Source organism: Ixodes scapularis, unplaced genomic scaffold (genome assembly GCF_016920785.2).
Source record: "Ixodes scapularis isolate PalLabHiFi unplaced genomic scaffold, ASM1692078v2 PGA_scaffold5__190_contigs__length_132052651, whole genome shotgun sequence".
Classification (NCBI taxonomy): Eukaryota; Metazoa; Arthropoda; class Arachnida; order Ixodida; family Ixodidae; genus Ixodes; species Ixodes scapularis.
The window spans coordinates 77,457,840-77,475,874 of NW_024609880.1; the positions used below are offsets into that span (position 1 = coordinate 77,457,840).

Below are 18,035 nucleotides of genomic sequence, written 5' to 3' on the forward strand. Positions count from 1 at the left end.
GAAAAATAAAAAGCACGAAAGACAAGGGAAAGTGGAAGACTACACAGGAAAAGCGCTGTTTATTTTCGTAATGTTTAACCAACTATAGCCAACAAATTATTTCGCTACAGTTCCCCGCTTAGTCTATAGCAAAAAGCGTGCCCCTTGCAAAAGTTATCCCGAATTCAATTTCCCCGCTAAATTTGGTAAAACGCGTCTCCCTACTTAATTTATCAGGACAACTCGAATACGTGTTTAATTTGTTCCGCCAAATTTAGTGGGAAGGGTTTCCCCGGAAAATTTATCGGGAAAAAAATGGCGCGAAAACGGCGCCGCGCTGAGGCAGATCGAGAATGGCGAGCTTGACGGACATCTGAAGCGGTGCAAAGGACTCGAAATGCTATCGCATTACATCCCCGTTTCTCTCCAAACCCACCATTACTCTCTCTCTCCCTACATATCTGTTGGCAGCAGCCAAAAAGAAGGCGTAAATATATATATTTTTAATTACATAGCTTTTTTTAGGCTTTACAGTTACCTGATACATTGACCCATCGGAAAGGGTCACCTTGACTCCGCCCTCATCTTGTGCCACATCACTAACGTGAGCGCTGAGGTGCACTTTCTCTGTGTGGTAAATATATACATGGAATAAGGTACAAATTTCAGCGCGCCTCGTATATGTTTTAACCGCGAGTAAATCAACGTGACAAGTTACCTCCAAGTAACTTGTGAATACTTTCACTGATGACCATAGACCCTCCATCAAATTTTCTCTCCTGGGGAGTAAATAAGTACGTTTAATTCAACACGCAGAATGTTTTCCCTTTAGACTTTAAAGATTTGTAAAAAGACTTTCAGTCTTTCCACTCTGGTGAAGAAGGAAGACCAGCAAAGCTGTACAATGGAAAGTAATGGCCGGCCGCAAGTCGGCAAGCCAGAGTGGAAAGGCTGCCGCATCTATGAGCGGCGGCGGCAACCAGATACGTGTCTTGCCGCCGTCGCCCATAGATGGCGGTAGGTGTCCAGAGTTTGGTGTCTTCATTACTTTGCTGGGGACACGATCCTGGGAAACTAGCCCTTAACAACTCAACTGAAAAAAAAAAGAACTTGTAAAGGTTACATTATGCGATTCGCAAAGGTGAGATATACGGCCAGGGGTACATAGAAAAGGAGGCCGATCGTAATGATAAGTCGAAGAATTAACTAAAATTTGTCCATTACCTTTTTAATTAGTGAAAATAAATATGTGGTTCCTATTGGAAACTTTTTGTCGAGCTTTATCGAAACAATCTAAATAAGCAGAGTTTAGAAACACCATGAGCGCGTCGGGAGCATGGTCGTGTGCTGAAGTTACCCTGCACTCGTGCATCAGGTGCAAGGCTGGGGATGTGAAAACGTGGATAAGAAACGGGAAAAACCTCGCGGGCGTTTTTTCTCGCCGCCAGCATGCCTGTTGCACGCGCGTTAACTTTAGCACTTTATTTTAATTATTGGTTTAGTGGTCTTCGATGAAGCTCAGCAAGTTTCCAACTAAATCCACATGTTTGTCTTCACTAATTAAAAAAAGTTCATTTACACATTTTAGTTTATTAACCAACTTGCTTATTTATTTATTTATTAATACTGTTCACCCTTTTTTCAAGGCGGTTACAGCAGTGGAAAAAAACAACACATACCAAAACATTTCACAATGTATAGACTGACACACTGTTTACTAACAAGCCCGCGTTTGCCCACACCAGGTGTGGGCACTGCGCATGCGCACAAATCGAATTCGTGTGAAGCGTCTGAGCATGCGCAGTGCCGTCTACAGAGCCACCGCAGCTGCACGTGACGTCAGGGCCGCGTGTTAGTCTATTAGAAATATATTGTACAACCACGCGGATACAAGCGCATAAGTTTTAACACGCTTTCTGACAAAAATGTTTGAAATGTAACTACAAGACACACTCAGAGCACCCAAACAGTTTCGCTTCTCCCGCGTTTCTTCGAAGGCAACAATATTATTTATATTTACAGTATCATCTGGTAGATCGTTCCATTGCATAACAGTTCTAACAAAAAACGAATACTTGAAAATGTCATTGTTCACCCGTTGTATTTCAAAGGCCTTTTTATGCACACCGAGCGAGTGGCGGGAGGTGTCAATGTTTAGCTCGTTTCGAGAAAGCTTAAAAAGGAGTTTAAGTCTGACAATTTCTCTGCGATATGACAACAAAAAGAGAGGTTTACTTTTTTGAGCATTGAAGCCCCCGAGTCAGTTGGACCATACCTCGAAAGGATAAAACGGGCTGCCATTCTCTGTATTTTTTCTAACTTATCAATCTGGTTCTTCCTAGACGTATCCCACACAGCACAGGCGTATTCCAGGGTTGGCCTTACCAGGGCTGTGTATAAGGTGCCCCCCCCCCCCCCCCCCCCCTGGGCCCCTACAAAAAAAAAAAAAAAAATACAGTGTTTTTTTTTTATCGCAAAAATAAGCTACGCATCACCGATTGTGACGATTAGCCTCGTATATTATGTCATTCTGGCCGTATAACTCACCTGCAAAGACCACATTAGCGAAACTTTTACGGCGGTTTTTTATGCGTGTTTTTAAGCTTGCGCTGTTTTTTTTTTTTTTTTAACAGCTTGTAATGCTCAGAAAGTGTTTGAGCTTGCGCGATATAAGAGCATCAGCACCGCGCTTTTGAATCAAAGATTAAAGGTTTGAAAATGGAATTAAAAAATAAATACGTGGATTTAACTATACGCTTCGACTGATGTTTCTGCGTTTAAATTCGTGTAGGGTTTTGATAAATTTTATTAGGTTTCTGAACTCGCATCGATATGCGCTGACAAGTAAACATTTTTAAGATAACGTACGCGAAGTTATAGCTAAATAGGGTTCCGTCACTGTGCAACCTTTTGGCATTGGAGGCCTTTACTCTACGAGTCTACATTGAATACTAAGAAAGTCAGAGCGCAAACCTGCTGGTGGAGATTACTATACATAGTTAGAGACTTCGTGTGGTGGTGTCGTTTTTGCTTCCTGCAGTCTCGGGGTTGAGTTATGTCTTTAAATACTCACTGTTTTGTTTTGAGTGCTGTGGTTCTAAAATTCTTATTGATGCGTCTTATACAACGGTGGTACATATACGTATAAACAAAATGCCCACCCCCCCAAAAAAAGGGAATTTTAGTGTATTTTTGTGTGTGTTTTTTTTACCGCAAAAATAAACTACGCATCGCCGAACGTTCCTTCCTCAACCAAATGTAATACCAGGCGTCCCAAACAGATGATAAAGTTTCAGCTCTCAACGTTGTCTTAATTAATAGTTGTCAGTGAATACAATTTCAACGGGGAAATGGCAGCCGACATAGCTTTCGAATACATGAAGCTTTATGGTGCCAGTTATCGAAAAGGGGTAAAAATGGACCCCATTTTCCCATTGAAGATTTCAGAAAATCATCTATAATTCTTTTGAATAAGATTTAAGAGTTAACGTTGAAACTTAGACATATGGTTCGGACTTCTAGCGGTACATTTCGTCGGAAAAGGAGCATTCGGCGACGCATAATTTATTTTTGCAATAACTGTTTTTTTTTACGTTGTATATATATGATGTTTTGTTCTATAGGTACGTACTTTAAATGTGCCAATTTGCCGCGGGGGCTATATTTCTCGTTCGATTCGGTGGCGAGAAAATTCACAGTGACTCCCGCTTCTGCATACATTGCGATCATAAGCGGGCTCATCGATAGTTGATCTGTATACTTAATTAATTACACACCGACATATTTTATTTTTGTGAAAACGGTTGTTTATAAGAAGGTACGACTTACACAACGGTGTAAATTATAGTGCGGAAAGTACGGTCTATGTTTAGGAAAGTTCAATTCCCTCGTGCACTCTTTTGCACGTGTAAAAAGGGCAGGAAAGGACCTTGTCTCGTCAAATAGTCATATGATTGTTTTTTTTTCAGCAGAGATTTGACTAAAATTAAAAGGCGTGTTTAAAGTTTTGACAACACACACCTGAGCGTGTGTTAGTAAAAAGCAAATTCAGTTACTTGGTCGGCGGTGATTATTATCATATCATCTTCCGATAATATTAAAGCATTCTTTGTTGAAAAAAAAGCAACGCAGGGACGGCTGTGCACATATGTAATGAATCACATCGCTTGTTGCGTTTGCCAGAAAATTCAAGCCAATGGACACACCTTTAACAAACTCCCCCTCAGCGAATATGTTGGTGGTAGTTCGTCTGATCACAAATAATGAGGCAAAACTAATACAGAAAAATACGAAACAACAACAAAAAGATATAGCTTCGCTCGCAGACAACATGTGTCAGGAAAAAACCAGACACAATGCTATCACAAGCAACCTATGACGAATTTTAAAGCACACTTCGCTCGCCAAATTATGACTAGAGTTCCGTGTTTTCAGTAAATAAACCACAATTTTTTGCCCGAAACCTCCCCCCCCCCCCCCCCTCTCTCTCTCTCGCTTTCGAATTCGTTGAGAAATAAACCCCGAAAAAACGGAACATTACTTATGTACGACGTATCTAATCCGAAGTCTTAGCTCCGAAAAGACTGTAAGTGCGCAGGTGAGCTGGTGGCAGCTAATCATGTCGTTTAACACATGAGACTGTGGTGTAGAAAAGGAAAAAAAAAAAAAAAAAAAAAAACTTTTAGTCGAAGAAACGCAGGAGAGAACGTCTCAAACTCAACTAACTGGTTTATTTCTCAAGCGTCTTTATTATATACCCACACAGCCACTCTCAACCACCTTCCACGCAGAGATCTCCTTTGTTGAAAACAATTTTCAAATACGAAGGACATACAGATCGTATGTTCTGTATGTTCCAAGAACGTACGTTCTTTGTATTTGAAAGTGCTTTTAACAGAGGAGATATCTGCGTAGAAGTTGGTTGAGAATGGGCTGTGTGGGTATATAATATAGACGCTTGAGAAATAAATCAGTTAGTTGAGTTTGAGACATTCCCTTCTGTGTCTGTTCTTTCGATGAAAGGTTTTTCTTTTCTGCGCCACCGTTTCAGGTGTTAAACAACACCTTATCTTAGCACACACAAAAAAAGTATATATATATATATATATATATATATATATATATATATATATATATATATATCTTATTTCTTGAACTCGCATCTGTTTTAGGAAACGTGCTCATTTCAGAAACCTTGAATAGGCCTTACCTGCTCGTCACTACTAACGCTGGACAACGTCTTTACTCCACCAGTACACTTGAGGTACCAGAGCGCCCACAGAAGAGATACGTTACCAGCATTGCCGTGTATCCTGCCTCTTGAGCGGTCTACTAAAGTGCGCACCGCGAGCCTGAAACAAAAGAATATTTATCAAGCAACAATAACGTCGCAGGCTTTTTTTTGTTGTTGTTGTACAATGTCCTTGAAAAAAAGAAATACGGTGTTTTTGCTTACTGCAAAAATAAGCTACGCATCGCCGTACTCTTGTTCTCCGCCCAAATGTAGCGATAGTGGTCCGGACCGTATGCCAAAGTTTCATGACTAACCGTTATCCTCTTCAGAAGTTATAAATGATACTCTGAAACTTTCAATTGGTGTATGAGACCGGTCCCAGTCTATAGTCTGCGCTAACGTATTCGTGCGCTTAATGCGCGCTTAATGTATTCGTCGTGTGCTTCGTCGGCTACTATTTTCGCACTACCATTTTTCCGTCACATGCGCAAAAATAACTTTTATATCTAAATAAAAAGAATGAACACGTACCGAAACCATAGGAAATTAACACGTAATACCTGTTTTTTTTTTTTGTGTGTCTCTGTCCTGGATCGCTGTTTTTTTTTTTTTTCGTTCGTTATGTCTGCGGTCTACCAATTCACCCATCTTACTACCATACCGCCACTACCGTTCCGCTTTCATCTTTTTAAATAAGTGCAGTGCATACCTTGACCAGGTTTGTCTTTCATAAAAGGACTGCAATGTCACGTTGTCCCATTCTTGGGCGTGTCCACATTTCCAGGGGTCTTTCACTGAAATCTGAAAAAAAAAAGACATTAAAAACATGCATTTTGCATTCAGTTTGCATGTGGCGTAATAATGCAAGCCCAAAAATCTGCTGCATGATAAGATAGCTGTCTTCACTAGGCACGCACTTCGGTTAACCATGAACAAACGAAAAGCATTCTGATGCCACGCACGAGCACGGGGCATTAAAACTGATTTTTTTTAAAAAACGGGCTCTTGTAATATTTTTTTTTTCAGAGCCACGTGAGAAATTGTGAGGTGGGAATTTATAATCGATGTCACATATTACTTTATTTTAACTTAGTTTTACAACTTGAAAGTTAGTTCTGTGCAAAACCTAAACTAACATCGGTGTTCATCGAAGTGCTACTAAACTTGAAACATGCTAACAAACTATACATTACCGTCTCCATCATCTTGTCCATCTTGCGTACGACGTTGTTGATGTCGCATCGGACGAGCGGGTTCCAGGATTCGGATTGCGTCGTATCATCTACGGATGCCATTTCCTGCACGCATCACATTGGATGCCGTGAAAGACCAGACAAAATAATAATTCAAGGAGTATGACAAATAAACAGTCGAACACTTTTGTATTTTCGTTCTACCAGTTTGACACCGAGTCATGGTCTCCTCGTTTCTCCCGCCAAAAGTAGCAAGAACAAAAAAAAAAAAAAAAAGATGTGGTTCGGCGAGCTGCCGCTTGGTTATCTTTTTGGCACTGCCTTCAGAACTTCTTCGATTTCCCCTGCAGCTCCTCCTCCCCCTTTTACTGCAACCACGCGGATTTACTGCAAATGGCGGTTAGGCTTAATTATATTCAGGCAAGATTTTTCCCAGCCTTCGACAAAGAAATGCGCGATTAGTATTTATTTATTTGTGTATGTTTATATATAACGATAGGACTCCTCACTTCACTGAAGCTGCTGAAGCGAACGCTCTTGAGGTCCGAGAAGCTTGGGTAGGTCTCCACGCCCAGTGCGTGAGACAGTCGAAGGACATGGTTCATCGTGGGACGCACATAGGAGCCGCCAAGTTCTGCGTACCCTACAACATCGCTCTGAAACATAATAAAAAAAAAACAAAAAAACACTGCTATGCATTTATATAATTTACACCGCGGCACACAGTATTTCGATCTCACGCACGTCTGAACTATCGCGGGAGTGGAACGCGAAGTTTGTGCGTCTGTTGCGGTCGCACACCCCAGCTCTGACCACGGTGCTTAAGATGTGCTTTGACCCAGCTATTTCGCGACTCCCCGTTTCTTTCGAAGTACGTTCTTGTCCGTTTCTCTCTCGCCCCTCGGCACATGTTTGCCATCGTATGTGAAAGCTCACTCGCTCAACATCTACCAGATAACGGGACCATATGGTGCTGGATTTTCTACATCAGCTACCGTAGCCTTCCGTCTGGACGTCAGCGTTCAGCTGTAACTCGTGTAAAATCAGCGAGGACACGTGTTCCACCCGAACAATGACGTCACAGTCGTGTCCAACCTGTGACGATCCAGTCATCTGACACATTTTGTGTTAAAAAAAAATGGGTGCATGTTTGGTTATTTCTGCGAAACGCATTTAAATGCGGTAGCTTTATAAGGTGGGTGGGTGGTGGCCTATTCGTCAGGGGCACACCGCACCCGTCCAGTGCACTAAACTCTTTCCACTTTAGTACACGAAAAGCTGGTGGAGAGAGAAGGAAGCTCCCCTCTCCCCTCTAGCCTTCCTTGTACCACGAACCGCACTGCACCGGTGCGATGCGGACCCAGAAGAATTGGCCATTAGTAGTGCTCTAGGGCAGATATTTGTATGGAAACAGATTACATCACACCACTGTTTCTTTGTGACGCTGCGCGCGCTTCCCTTCAGCACCACTCGGATACAGAGCCTTTGCGCTGAGTTTTCTTGGTCAGAAAGGGAAGCTCGCTTTCTTGTCTTTTCCATTCATCCTTTTTCCGCGCGCTCTTTCTACACCACTTGTTTCTGCTCCTTTCTTTTTTGCCCTTTCCAACCCTATCCGCTCCGCGCACTTTTCTCATACCACTGGCTTCTGTTCTTCCCGTTCCTGCGTTCCGGGCCCGTAGCTCAGTGAGCAGCGCCCTTCTGCTTCCGGCGCGCGCGGAGCACTGGCGCAAGGGTGCCAGGCTCCGATGGAGCGGCAATAGCTGCCCTTTGGGGCCGCGGTTTTGCTGCTGCTAACCTGGCCCTGGATAATCGGATTGTTTTGCCTGTCCTACGCAGGAGCGTTGCCTCTTTGAGCACCCTGTTTCTGCACTGCGAGGTCGCCGGGAGGACTTACAGGATTGCGGATTTCAAAACAGGACTCCAGACTTCAGGCGTGCTGCAGGAGCTCAAGGCATGTGAGCCGTACCAGATGAATCACTTCTGGGCGGTCACATTCTATACCCAGTCTTCAAAGAACAAGCTGCTGGAGCTGAAAGAGCTCTGGTTCAAGGGCCGGCGCTGCCTGGTGTACTGGACCCGACCAAGGCCGAAGTTCGGCTCAAGGTTCATTGGCTGCCCAGTGAGGTTCAGGACGACATTGTGCGGAAGGCCTTGGAGCCCTTCAGCAGGGTGGAAGGAGTGGGAGTCCTGGCGTGTGGCCAAATCGACCACACGTCGGGTACGCTTGGCGCTCAGGGACGGTGTGACGACGGACGAACTGCCCCACCGGCTGCGGATCCTCAACGCCAACGCGCTGGTTATCGTTGCAGGTAGGCTCCGATGTACTTGAGGTGCCAAAAAACTGGGCACGGTCGCTGAGACTGTCGGGTGCCGCGCTGCAATTCGTGTCGGACGTTCGGACATCTCACGGAGGACTCCACGCAAATTAACGTACGCCTCAGTCACTGCCGAAACTCGTGAGGATCCCTCTTGAGGATCTTACGATGGACGAGGAAGAGGCCGAGGCCTTTGTTGGTGAAGCAGAACCTCTGACGGCGGTGCCTGGGCAACGGCTCGACCCCAGCAGCGCGGAACAAGCGGGCACGTTATTATGCACTCCTGGACAGTCGCCAGAAGCACACTCCCAGGCCAGCGCTGCGAAGGAAGGCGAAATATCGGACTCCAGTCAAGGTGAGGTGCTGCAGAAGAGCACGACGTCGGTAAAAGAGCGGTGTGGAAACGGGGGGGACTATACGAAGATACTGTCATAGATGTCTCAACCGGCACCACTGTCAAGGGGCCTTTGAAGTTGGCAGAGAGGTGAACGTGCGGACGAGGACGAGCCTGGATTGTCCGATCACCGTCCGAACTATCCCAATGTGAAAAACCGAAGAAGCAGTATCGCTGTGAAACTCCACGCCCCACGGGACGGCCGGCTGCGACCCAGCCCGAAGTAGGTTTGCAGACAATTGACTTACGGTGATTTCGTATTTATTAAATGAATTTGAGAGTTTTTTTGTTTTTCGAACAGCGTTTAAGCTCAAAATTGTAACGCTAAATTGCGTCAGTTTACTTCTCATGAGGTTTAAGCAGTGGATCCTGAACACGCTCCTCAAAGAGCTAGCAGATGTTGCGTTATTACAGGAAACAAAGCTTGGCACCCGTACATGTCGAGCACGCGACAAAGTTCTTCGAGCGTCTTTTTGAGTTTCGCTATCCTAGCGCGATCTCGCACAGCGCTGGCACGGCAATTCTTGTCCGCAAGAACAAGGGCTTTTCTCTCTTTTCAGAAGGGGGAGCAGACCGCAGCGAAGTATGGGTGGTAAACATGCAGTGTCATAGCAAAGTGTTGAGAGTAGTGTCGAGGCCGGTTCCCACACGCAGTGGAACATATAGCGCTGGTCACATGCCGTCCGCGTCGTCCGCCATGAGCAACTGTTTTGACGGTGCGATACAAATCTGGTGAACACTCCCGTCAGCACGCGCGTAGCGAAAAGTCTCCTCTGTATGTGTAAACAGGCCTTCAGTGCACGCTCCCAACGAACCCGCGGAAAGAAAAACGTTCTTTGAAAACTTAAAGCAATACGTTGAAACACCTGCAAAAGTTATAGTCGTCGGGGATTTTATTGTATTCTATAAATGCCAAAGACTGCTCGCGTGGTCTAAAGTCCCTAGATGAGAGCTTCCTACAAGTAGCGACATTCTTTGAAACGCCGACTGCGTGACCGTGCAGGTTTTAGGAAGCGAATGGCGGCGCACAGCAGAGGTTTGAACTGAATGCCGCCATTTTATTTCAGAGGAATGTGCTTTGTCATTTCTATTGGTTGTCGTTACTATTGATGGACCGAATCTACCGATCCTCATATTCGGCGAAGCTCGGCACATGCCGAACTTTTGAAGGAAAGTTCAGCAAAGATTCGGCAAAAAATCGGCAAACGTGTGCACACGCGCGAGAACGCGACGGGGCCGTAGATCGCAAATGGACGCCATGCTGTCGTGCGGTCACCATCCTGCAGTGTACTAGTACTACCAGCGGTTATGGCGAGGTGCGGAGTAGTCGACATGGTAGCGGTGTGTTTTTCAGCCTTTGGGAGTGCGGTTCTCTTCCATATTTTCTGCCTCAGAAGATCGACCAGAAATTGACGCAAAAGCGACGCTGTCCACTGCGCAAGTGACAAATAATGCGGTACATGACGTGATTTTCATTTGATCTTTCCAGTGATGCTACGAGGTAGTCTCAAAGCATTGACTGACAAGTTATTTAAAACACGTTTTGCCATTATAGCAATCCTGTTTTCGGCTCACGAGTAGTTTGTGCCAAAACAAAATAATATTGTGTTTCAATTAACGCTATTTTGCGGTTTTTGTCTATCCACATAAAACTAAACAGAGAACTATTAAGCCCGACGTTGCACATCCGACATTCCTAACTTCTCCCATCTTCCTAAACGCCCGGTATGTCCTAACATCAGAAACCGGCATTTTAAATGTTGAAAACGAGACTTCGTCAAAATTACCTGAAACACACAAAGAATGACACCGATACAATTATCTTGTAGAATATCACCTTATTTAGTAATAACTGTATATATACTGTATATATATATATATATATATATATATATATATATATATATATATATATATATATATATATATATATATATATATATATATACACAGTTTTTTGCACGAAAAAAAAACTATATATGAATATTTAGGTCTGGCAACAATGTAGTTTTGCCGAATTTTTGACGAATCTTTAGAACGTTCGGCAAAAATTTGTCTTTGCGAAATCCTGAGATTCGGCACCGAATTTTTCATTCGGCAAAAGTTCCACCCATCACTAGTCGTTACTTGCAAAAAGAGGTATCAATAGACTTTAGGCTGTACATGGACCACACACAATCAGTAAAAAGCCATGACTTTACGTGACGTAGCAATGCCGCGCGACATCACAGTGCCTCGTGACGTCCTTGTGTGGAAGGTGACGTAATGATATACGTGCCCCGACATCACAATGTCACGTGGCACTGTGACGTCATGCTACCCAAGACGTACACGAAATACCCCAGAATTAACTGCAAAACCCCGCCCATAACAACTGTTGCCCTAAAAGAATTTTTTTTTTTTTGGTAAGCGCGTGTGACTTTTACCTGGACGGTGTGGGTGCGCCCTCCGACCCTGTCTCTCGCCTCCAGCACAACGACATCGACTCCTTGCTCGGACAGCAGCTTCGCTGCAGCGAGACCTATAGAGTGGAAAGGAACATGTACTATATACAGTCGGCGGCAGTAGGAACGGAGACTGCCGAATGCCAGCAGAAGGGAGCAAAATGCCGGATCGTGTCCCCCGGCATGGCCAGCCATGGGGAACTGCCACAGTATACGAAAACAGGGAATGTGGCAGTCCATTGCAACCTGCTTCGGGGCTCCTCAGCATGACATTTGTTGCCGCACGGGCTTGACGACGCTGGGCCATCTGAGCCGTCCCGCAGTGCTCTCCGTAACCCGCTACGAGATCGAGAGCCCTGCAGACGAGGCTAGTGCCGCGCGTGCGCAGTGGTGGAGTCATCGTTGCGGAGAGCGTAGCGGAAGGGACATAAAAAAACTGTTTTCAAAAACTTCCTAATAGCAAGTGTTTTCTTTCTTTCTTTTTTTATATTCTTGTACGTGAAAGAATGTCTTCGCGATTTCACCTTGCACCGCGGAGCTCGCGCCCCATCGTGTTTAGAAGCCAGGCGCTTCGAAAGGTGCTTCTCTCTACCGAAAGAAAACCTCGACCCTAGCATTCTCCATATGCAATAAAAAAAAAAAAAACCGTTTTGAATTAGGTATTGAGAAGACGACGCCTGTAGGGACCATACCACATGATACCTATAATAAAATTAATATTTGTGACAAAATAAACAAAATAAAGATAAACCGTTATTATCTATGTCGAATATGAATAAGACAGAAATAGTAACAGCAATCTTTCGCGAGTGACAATACAGTAGCTAGCGTTTTTTTTTTTTTTATTTGACGATGATGTCTAGTTGCGAAATGCAGTGATTCGCCGCATTCACATAAACATAGCCGTTTTGTTTGAGTGAAAATATTCACGCAAGCGCGTGCTACGGGTCTGTAAAGAGTGATTCTCGATCCCTGCACAAATGCCGCTCAGCTATGGGGAAAGCCACAGCGCGAGGCAGTTGAAAAGTGCAAAAAGGTTGTGCGGGCTCTCAACTAATAAAGCAACTCAAGAATGTACGTACTTGCAGCATTTGTATACCGAATATTAACTGAGAAGTACTTGGGTCGCGTTCCTCGCCATATGCGCTTCAGAGCTTAACATCGTACACAGGTACTTGTAGTTCCAGCAGTTGGTAACAGGGGAAAACTACCCGACTACATCAAACTCAAACGTCAAAAAAAAAAAAAAAAAAAAAAAAAAAAAAAAAGGCAACAAGAAAAAAAATTTGCCAAGCGTTATGACGGTGTGCTGCGGGGAAACGCTCCCAACGCAAAAGCAGGGAAAATCCATTACGGTTTCAGGCGTTTCAGGCCAGGAAATACAGTGGTAGCCCTTCCGAGGTTCCGGAAATTTGTATCTAAAGGCTCGATTACACACTTGCGACTGCTTACGAGTCACGACCGTGTGCTCTAAAACCTCCTTAACTCTCTTATGACGAGAGGACACACTGAAGCCATCTATCGAGTAGTCGTGGAACACTTGTCATTTCCGTTTTTTTTTTGTGCCTGTTCTTTTTTGCTCGGGTTGAAAAGCTTTTGACAATGTTATAAAAAGACCCCTGCTTATCCGCAGATCACCCGCGGATCATCCTCGGATATCCGCAGTAAACTGGCGGATGCGGATAAAAATAAATCAGATTTGGCGGATTGCGGATCGAATGCGATTATCCGCGGGTCCGGATCTACATTTTCGCCTAGTAACTCGCCAATACTAGAGTAACAAGTTAAAGCCGGTTCACACACTTACTACTGCTCAAGACCGGATAGGATTAAAAATGGACTGTTTGCGCAGTCGGTCGTAGTCGAACGCAAGTGTGAACCAGTCTTTACTGAGCGAGCTTTTGCCATCCGCTCCGAGACGATGCATTCGGCTGGCGTGCAGGAACTCGATATCTGCGACCAATCAGTAGCTCTGCGTTACGCCGCGTTTGCTACGCTCGACGTAGGAGCATATAACGGAGCTTTTAGAGCAGGCTCGAGTCATCATCTCGCGTTTCTTGTTGCAGCTTTGGACAGTCTTTGTTTTGCGAACGCGGGAGATTGAGTGCTCTCCGAGTATCGTACAGGTGGCGTCTGCCGTACACACTTTCGCCCTCGATACGAGACAAATGTCACGAGAAACCTGTGCAGGAAATGTCACGGCGCCGCGATAGCTCCCGCATGATCAGTGCTACGCCGCCGTATACGCTTCGGAGGTTTTGCGTTGCGTCGCAATTAGCATTACCAGGTCAGTAATCATTACTAACAGGCTTCGTGAGCACCACAGCGATATTTATTGTACCTTACAACAAGAAAATTTACAGAATGTAGTGCTACAACCACGACGGCTGTGCTAGTCGGTTACAGGTCAAGAAGGTAGGAGAAGCTCCTCCCACAAGCGTGATGCGCCCGTTTCAAATCCCTCCGCAGTCGAAAGAAGAGTTCACTGGAAACGCTCCTTGTTCCGCTTCAAGGGATAGATATTGGCAACAGAGTGATGCCAGCTTGTCTCCGATCCCACTTTTTAAGAACGATACCTTTGTATTCATCGGAGGGGGAACCGAGCCCCTGAAAGCAGCCTTTGTATCCATCGGAGGGGGAACCTAATCCCCGAAAGTCGTATTTGTTTTTATCGGAGGGGGAACACTCTAATCTCCCTCTCGGGGCTTCCACAATGCTAAGTCAAAGTCGAAAGATAAAGCAAATATGTACAGGAAGGCAAGACCCTCCTCGCGCGTTGGCCGCGACGTCACGGAAACGATGGGACGCTATTGGATGCGGAGGTGGCGGAGGGATATCTGATTCCCTTTGAGGGGCATTTGCCGCTACCTTCTTGACCTGTAACTTACTATATCTAACCTAGCCTACCCTACCGGTAGAATTTACGGGTCAGGGGCTTGGGGGAGGCGGCAGACGTTTGGCTGAGGAGTTCTGCAGAGAGATTTGACGTACGGTTGTGACGTTAGGGGCGGAATGCTGCTTAGATCTATTTCGTTGACCTAATGTTTGTCATTTTAATAAACACTTTACATTCATTCCTTAAAAAGTGGGTGCACGTCGTTTCTTCCATAAGGAAAGTTGCCTTTAGGGTGCTTAGGGGGAAGGGGGGGGGGGGGGGGGGGACTCTCTTTTGTCTCCTTAAATCCGCCCCTGACCTAACCTAAGCATTCCTTGTGTAGACCACAACACTTTGAATTTTTCCGTCCAGGCTCACGTCCTTAGGTGTTTACAAAAGTCAGAGTTTGCTGTTTAAATCGCACGGTAGCGCTTACGTGATTGCGTACGATCGAGACTGCAATAGTTAGTGTGATTGAAACCAGTGCTACACGCAGCGTGGCACTTTATGCGCGAGGCCTACATAGATTTGATTTACTTTGCACCCTTAGGGGCTGACTCAAACGCGGAAATGCATCTTTAAAGAATAATCTCACCGCTGAGTCCGCCGCCAATGATCAGTACGGTTGTCTTGTGAAGCTCAGACGACATATTTCGCGTCAATTGCCTGGAACGGAGTGCAGATGAACCCGTTCCTGGGATGCGCGTGCGAGTATACGCCGCTATACTACAATAAAAAAAAAAAAAAAAATTACAAAGCGCAGCTGCGTTCTACTTTTTTATGATTTCCGCTGTCAGTAAAACGTTTGACAGAAAAGGGAAAATCTTCACTACAGCAGTCGTTTGTGTTTTGTTTTTCGACTCTTTATAAGTAGAGCCCAGCATATCTGCGGATTAAGTTTGGATCATCCGTGGATATCCGCAGTAAACTGACGGGTGGGGATAAAAATGAATCAGATTTGGCGGATTGCAGATCGCATGCGGATGCTAGGGGCTGCGAATGCGGATCGGATACGGATATGCGCAAAGCCAAATCTACTTTTTTTTTCTTTTTTTTGCCGAGCTGGTTTATAGACGGGCATGCGGGCTTGACGTACGTCACGGAGTTGCGGCGGCGCTGCGATCGCGCCGGAGCCGAGTGGTGTGGGCAGAAGGGCGCGCGTTTTGCACGGGCGTCATAGCCTTTCAGCATGCCGCAAAGCTGTGTAGCCGTTAATTGCACCGAAAGGTACAGGAAAAGTAGCGGAGTAAGTTTCCACAAGTTCCCGGCTGACTCTGAAAGGTGCAGAAGGTGGATAATATCCGTGGATCGAAACTAATGGTCGCCTCGCGCGGACGACCGTTTGTGCGGGAAGCACTTTCTTGGAGGCCAAGTGTGGCTTCCATTTCAATCTCCGTCCCGAGGCTTGCTTATGTGCAGGGAAAGCGTCGTCTTATCGAAACCACCCAGATTTCGTTGTTACGGTGTTCGCGCACAAAGCACCGGCCAAGCTCCTTGTTGGTGGCTCGCTTCCAGTGCTGGCGGCAGCGCGTTACAAGTAACGGCGTTGCTGGTAACGCGTTACTTTTTCTGTAACGTAATAACGCGCTCGTTACTTTCTCAAGACAGTAACGGGGAACGTACTTACGCTACTTATTTCGAATAGCGCGTAGTACTAGTTACGTTACTCGTTACATATTCTTCCCAAGACCTGAAAAAAAAAAGTAATTTTTTTATTGCTTTAATTCACTGTCTTACCTTCAGCCCAGACGCAGCGGACGCTACGTGCTGATGGAACCAATTGACAGCGTCAAAAACACCATCATGGTGTCCGTCATATTTCTTCACGTGTTCTACCATCGCTGAATCAATCATAAACAAGAAAGACCCAGTGACTCGCTCTTTTGACGCTGCTTGACTGGTCCCATTAGGTCGTAGCTTCGACTGCGTCATTAATTATTGCACTACACTACACTTACGTTCAAAATTTTGCTTGTCTTTTCCCCATGCAAAAAGTCCCACTTCGCAAAAACCCTGTTAAAAAACGCTGTCGCCAAAACAAACAAAACAGACACTGTTAGTGTCAATTTATAAATAAAAGCTAATTGAAAAGTAACGTGCGTTACTTTTTAACGGTAACGCTTTTCTTTTATTTTGAGGTAACGTAGGTCGGTGACGCGTACCTTTTATTCGCAAGTAACGAGTAACGTATTTCGTTACTTTTTTTTTTCGGTAACGCATACAACACTGCTCGATACGCCCGTGCTAGCTACCAAGCGGAAAGGAGGTCGGCGGCAGAACGGAAACAGCGTTACCGCTTGTCGTGCCTTGTGGTCATGAGGGTAAGAAAAATATTATACCTTGACTCGAAGGACGCTGTATGTAGTTAACCAATTAATAAATACACTGCCGCAGGCTCCCGCCGGCAGCGCGGAAGGCGGCTCGAAGTAATTCTACGCCTCGAGTGACCTGTACGCCTGCATTGTGTCGGCAGTGAACTGGCTTGGCGAAAAAACTAAATAAACGATGACGTGAGCCATCGACGTCGGTGGCAGCAACATCATATCGGAACCCCAGCAGTCCTTGTTTACGGCGTACGGATCGTAGAAGGCAACGCCGTTCACGCGACAGTTTGTCTCGATACCGCTGCCGTCCAGGCTCGGGTATACGAGCTCAAATAGTCGGGCATAACATACAACATACGTTGACAAAAAATACGACGCACGAATAAAGCTAGAAGCGTCCCTACAACGTCAACAACGAGAGCACGCCACACAACGCAGTGGCGAAAACACGTAGAGCCTGGCCACTTTTGCCCACATAGCTTCCGCGCATGCGCGGCCTTCCGGCCGTGTTGGTAAACAGAGCCGCGCCGCGTGTCGGTCTATAAGCGTGTGTGACCGCACAGTCTAGAGTGAATAAGAGTGATATTATGAAGTGCATCATTGAATGCATTGTGGTAGCAAACTCTTAGACGTATTTTATCTCTTAGATAAAATACGTTAATTGGGGGAAAGAAAAATGTCATTACGTCTAAAAGATATGGTTCTCACCAAACATCAATTTAGAAGGTTCTATCTCGCCAAAATTGCTGTTCCTAGAAAAAGTAAAGAATGTAGAATCATCAGTCGCCCCGGAAAACGTTTTCTTGTTTAGCAGGAAAAGAGAAGAAAAAAATTATTTCAGCAAAGAAAACCCAAAACATACAAGCCAAAACAAAGAAGAAGCCTGCAAGTGCCATCTCTCTTACGTCACGGCGCGGTGATGGCGCGTTGGTCACACTTCCGTTCTGGGGCTGTGGGCAGAAGTCCCCATGCCGGACGTGTATTCTTGCGTTGTTTTGAAAGGAACTAAACAAAAACGTGCCTTCTCGTCAAAACGCCGCGACTGGGGCCGTACCGAAAGTGGCGAGAAAGGTTTGAAGGTCAGTTTTCACGTGCTCGGTTCGTCCGAGAATCTGAATATGTGCCGTGAAAAGGGAAAAGCGGACGCCGTCGGACAACGATTGCTTGGGCGGGAAGCTTTTTGGGTTGCATTCACGGATACTTGTGGTCATCAGATTTATTTGTTTTGTTCCAACATGAACGTCAGAAAATCGTCAAGTTGTGCGGACCACCTGCGGA

The 18,035-nt window shown here is 45.4% G+C and overlaps 1 protein-coding gene across 1 annotated transcript in view; it reads right to left on the reverse strand.

The window, feature by feature from the left end:
* Positions 1-18,035, reverse strand: part of LOC8041242 (amine oxidase [flavin-containing] B) — a 48,714-nt gene that overhangs the window by 22,153 nt on the left and 8,526 nt on the right. The window contains exons 2-8 of the mRNA XM_042294258.1: positions 11,541-11,695; positions 6,915-7,061; positions 6,406-6,510; positions 5,922-6,013; positions 5,189-5,330; positions 698-758; positions 518-606 (exon numbers count right to left, since the gene is read on the reverse strand). Of these exons, the coding sequence (XP_042150192.1) occupies positions 518-606; positions 698-758; positions 5,189-5,330; positions 5,922-6,013; positions 6,406-6,510; positions 6,915-7,061; positions 11,541-11,695 (791 nt within the window). The remainder of the gene's footprint in view (positions 1-517; positions 607-697; positions 759-5,188; positions 5,331-5,921; positions 6,014-6,405; positions 6,511-6,914; positions 7,062-11,540; positions 11,696-18,035) is intronic.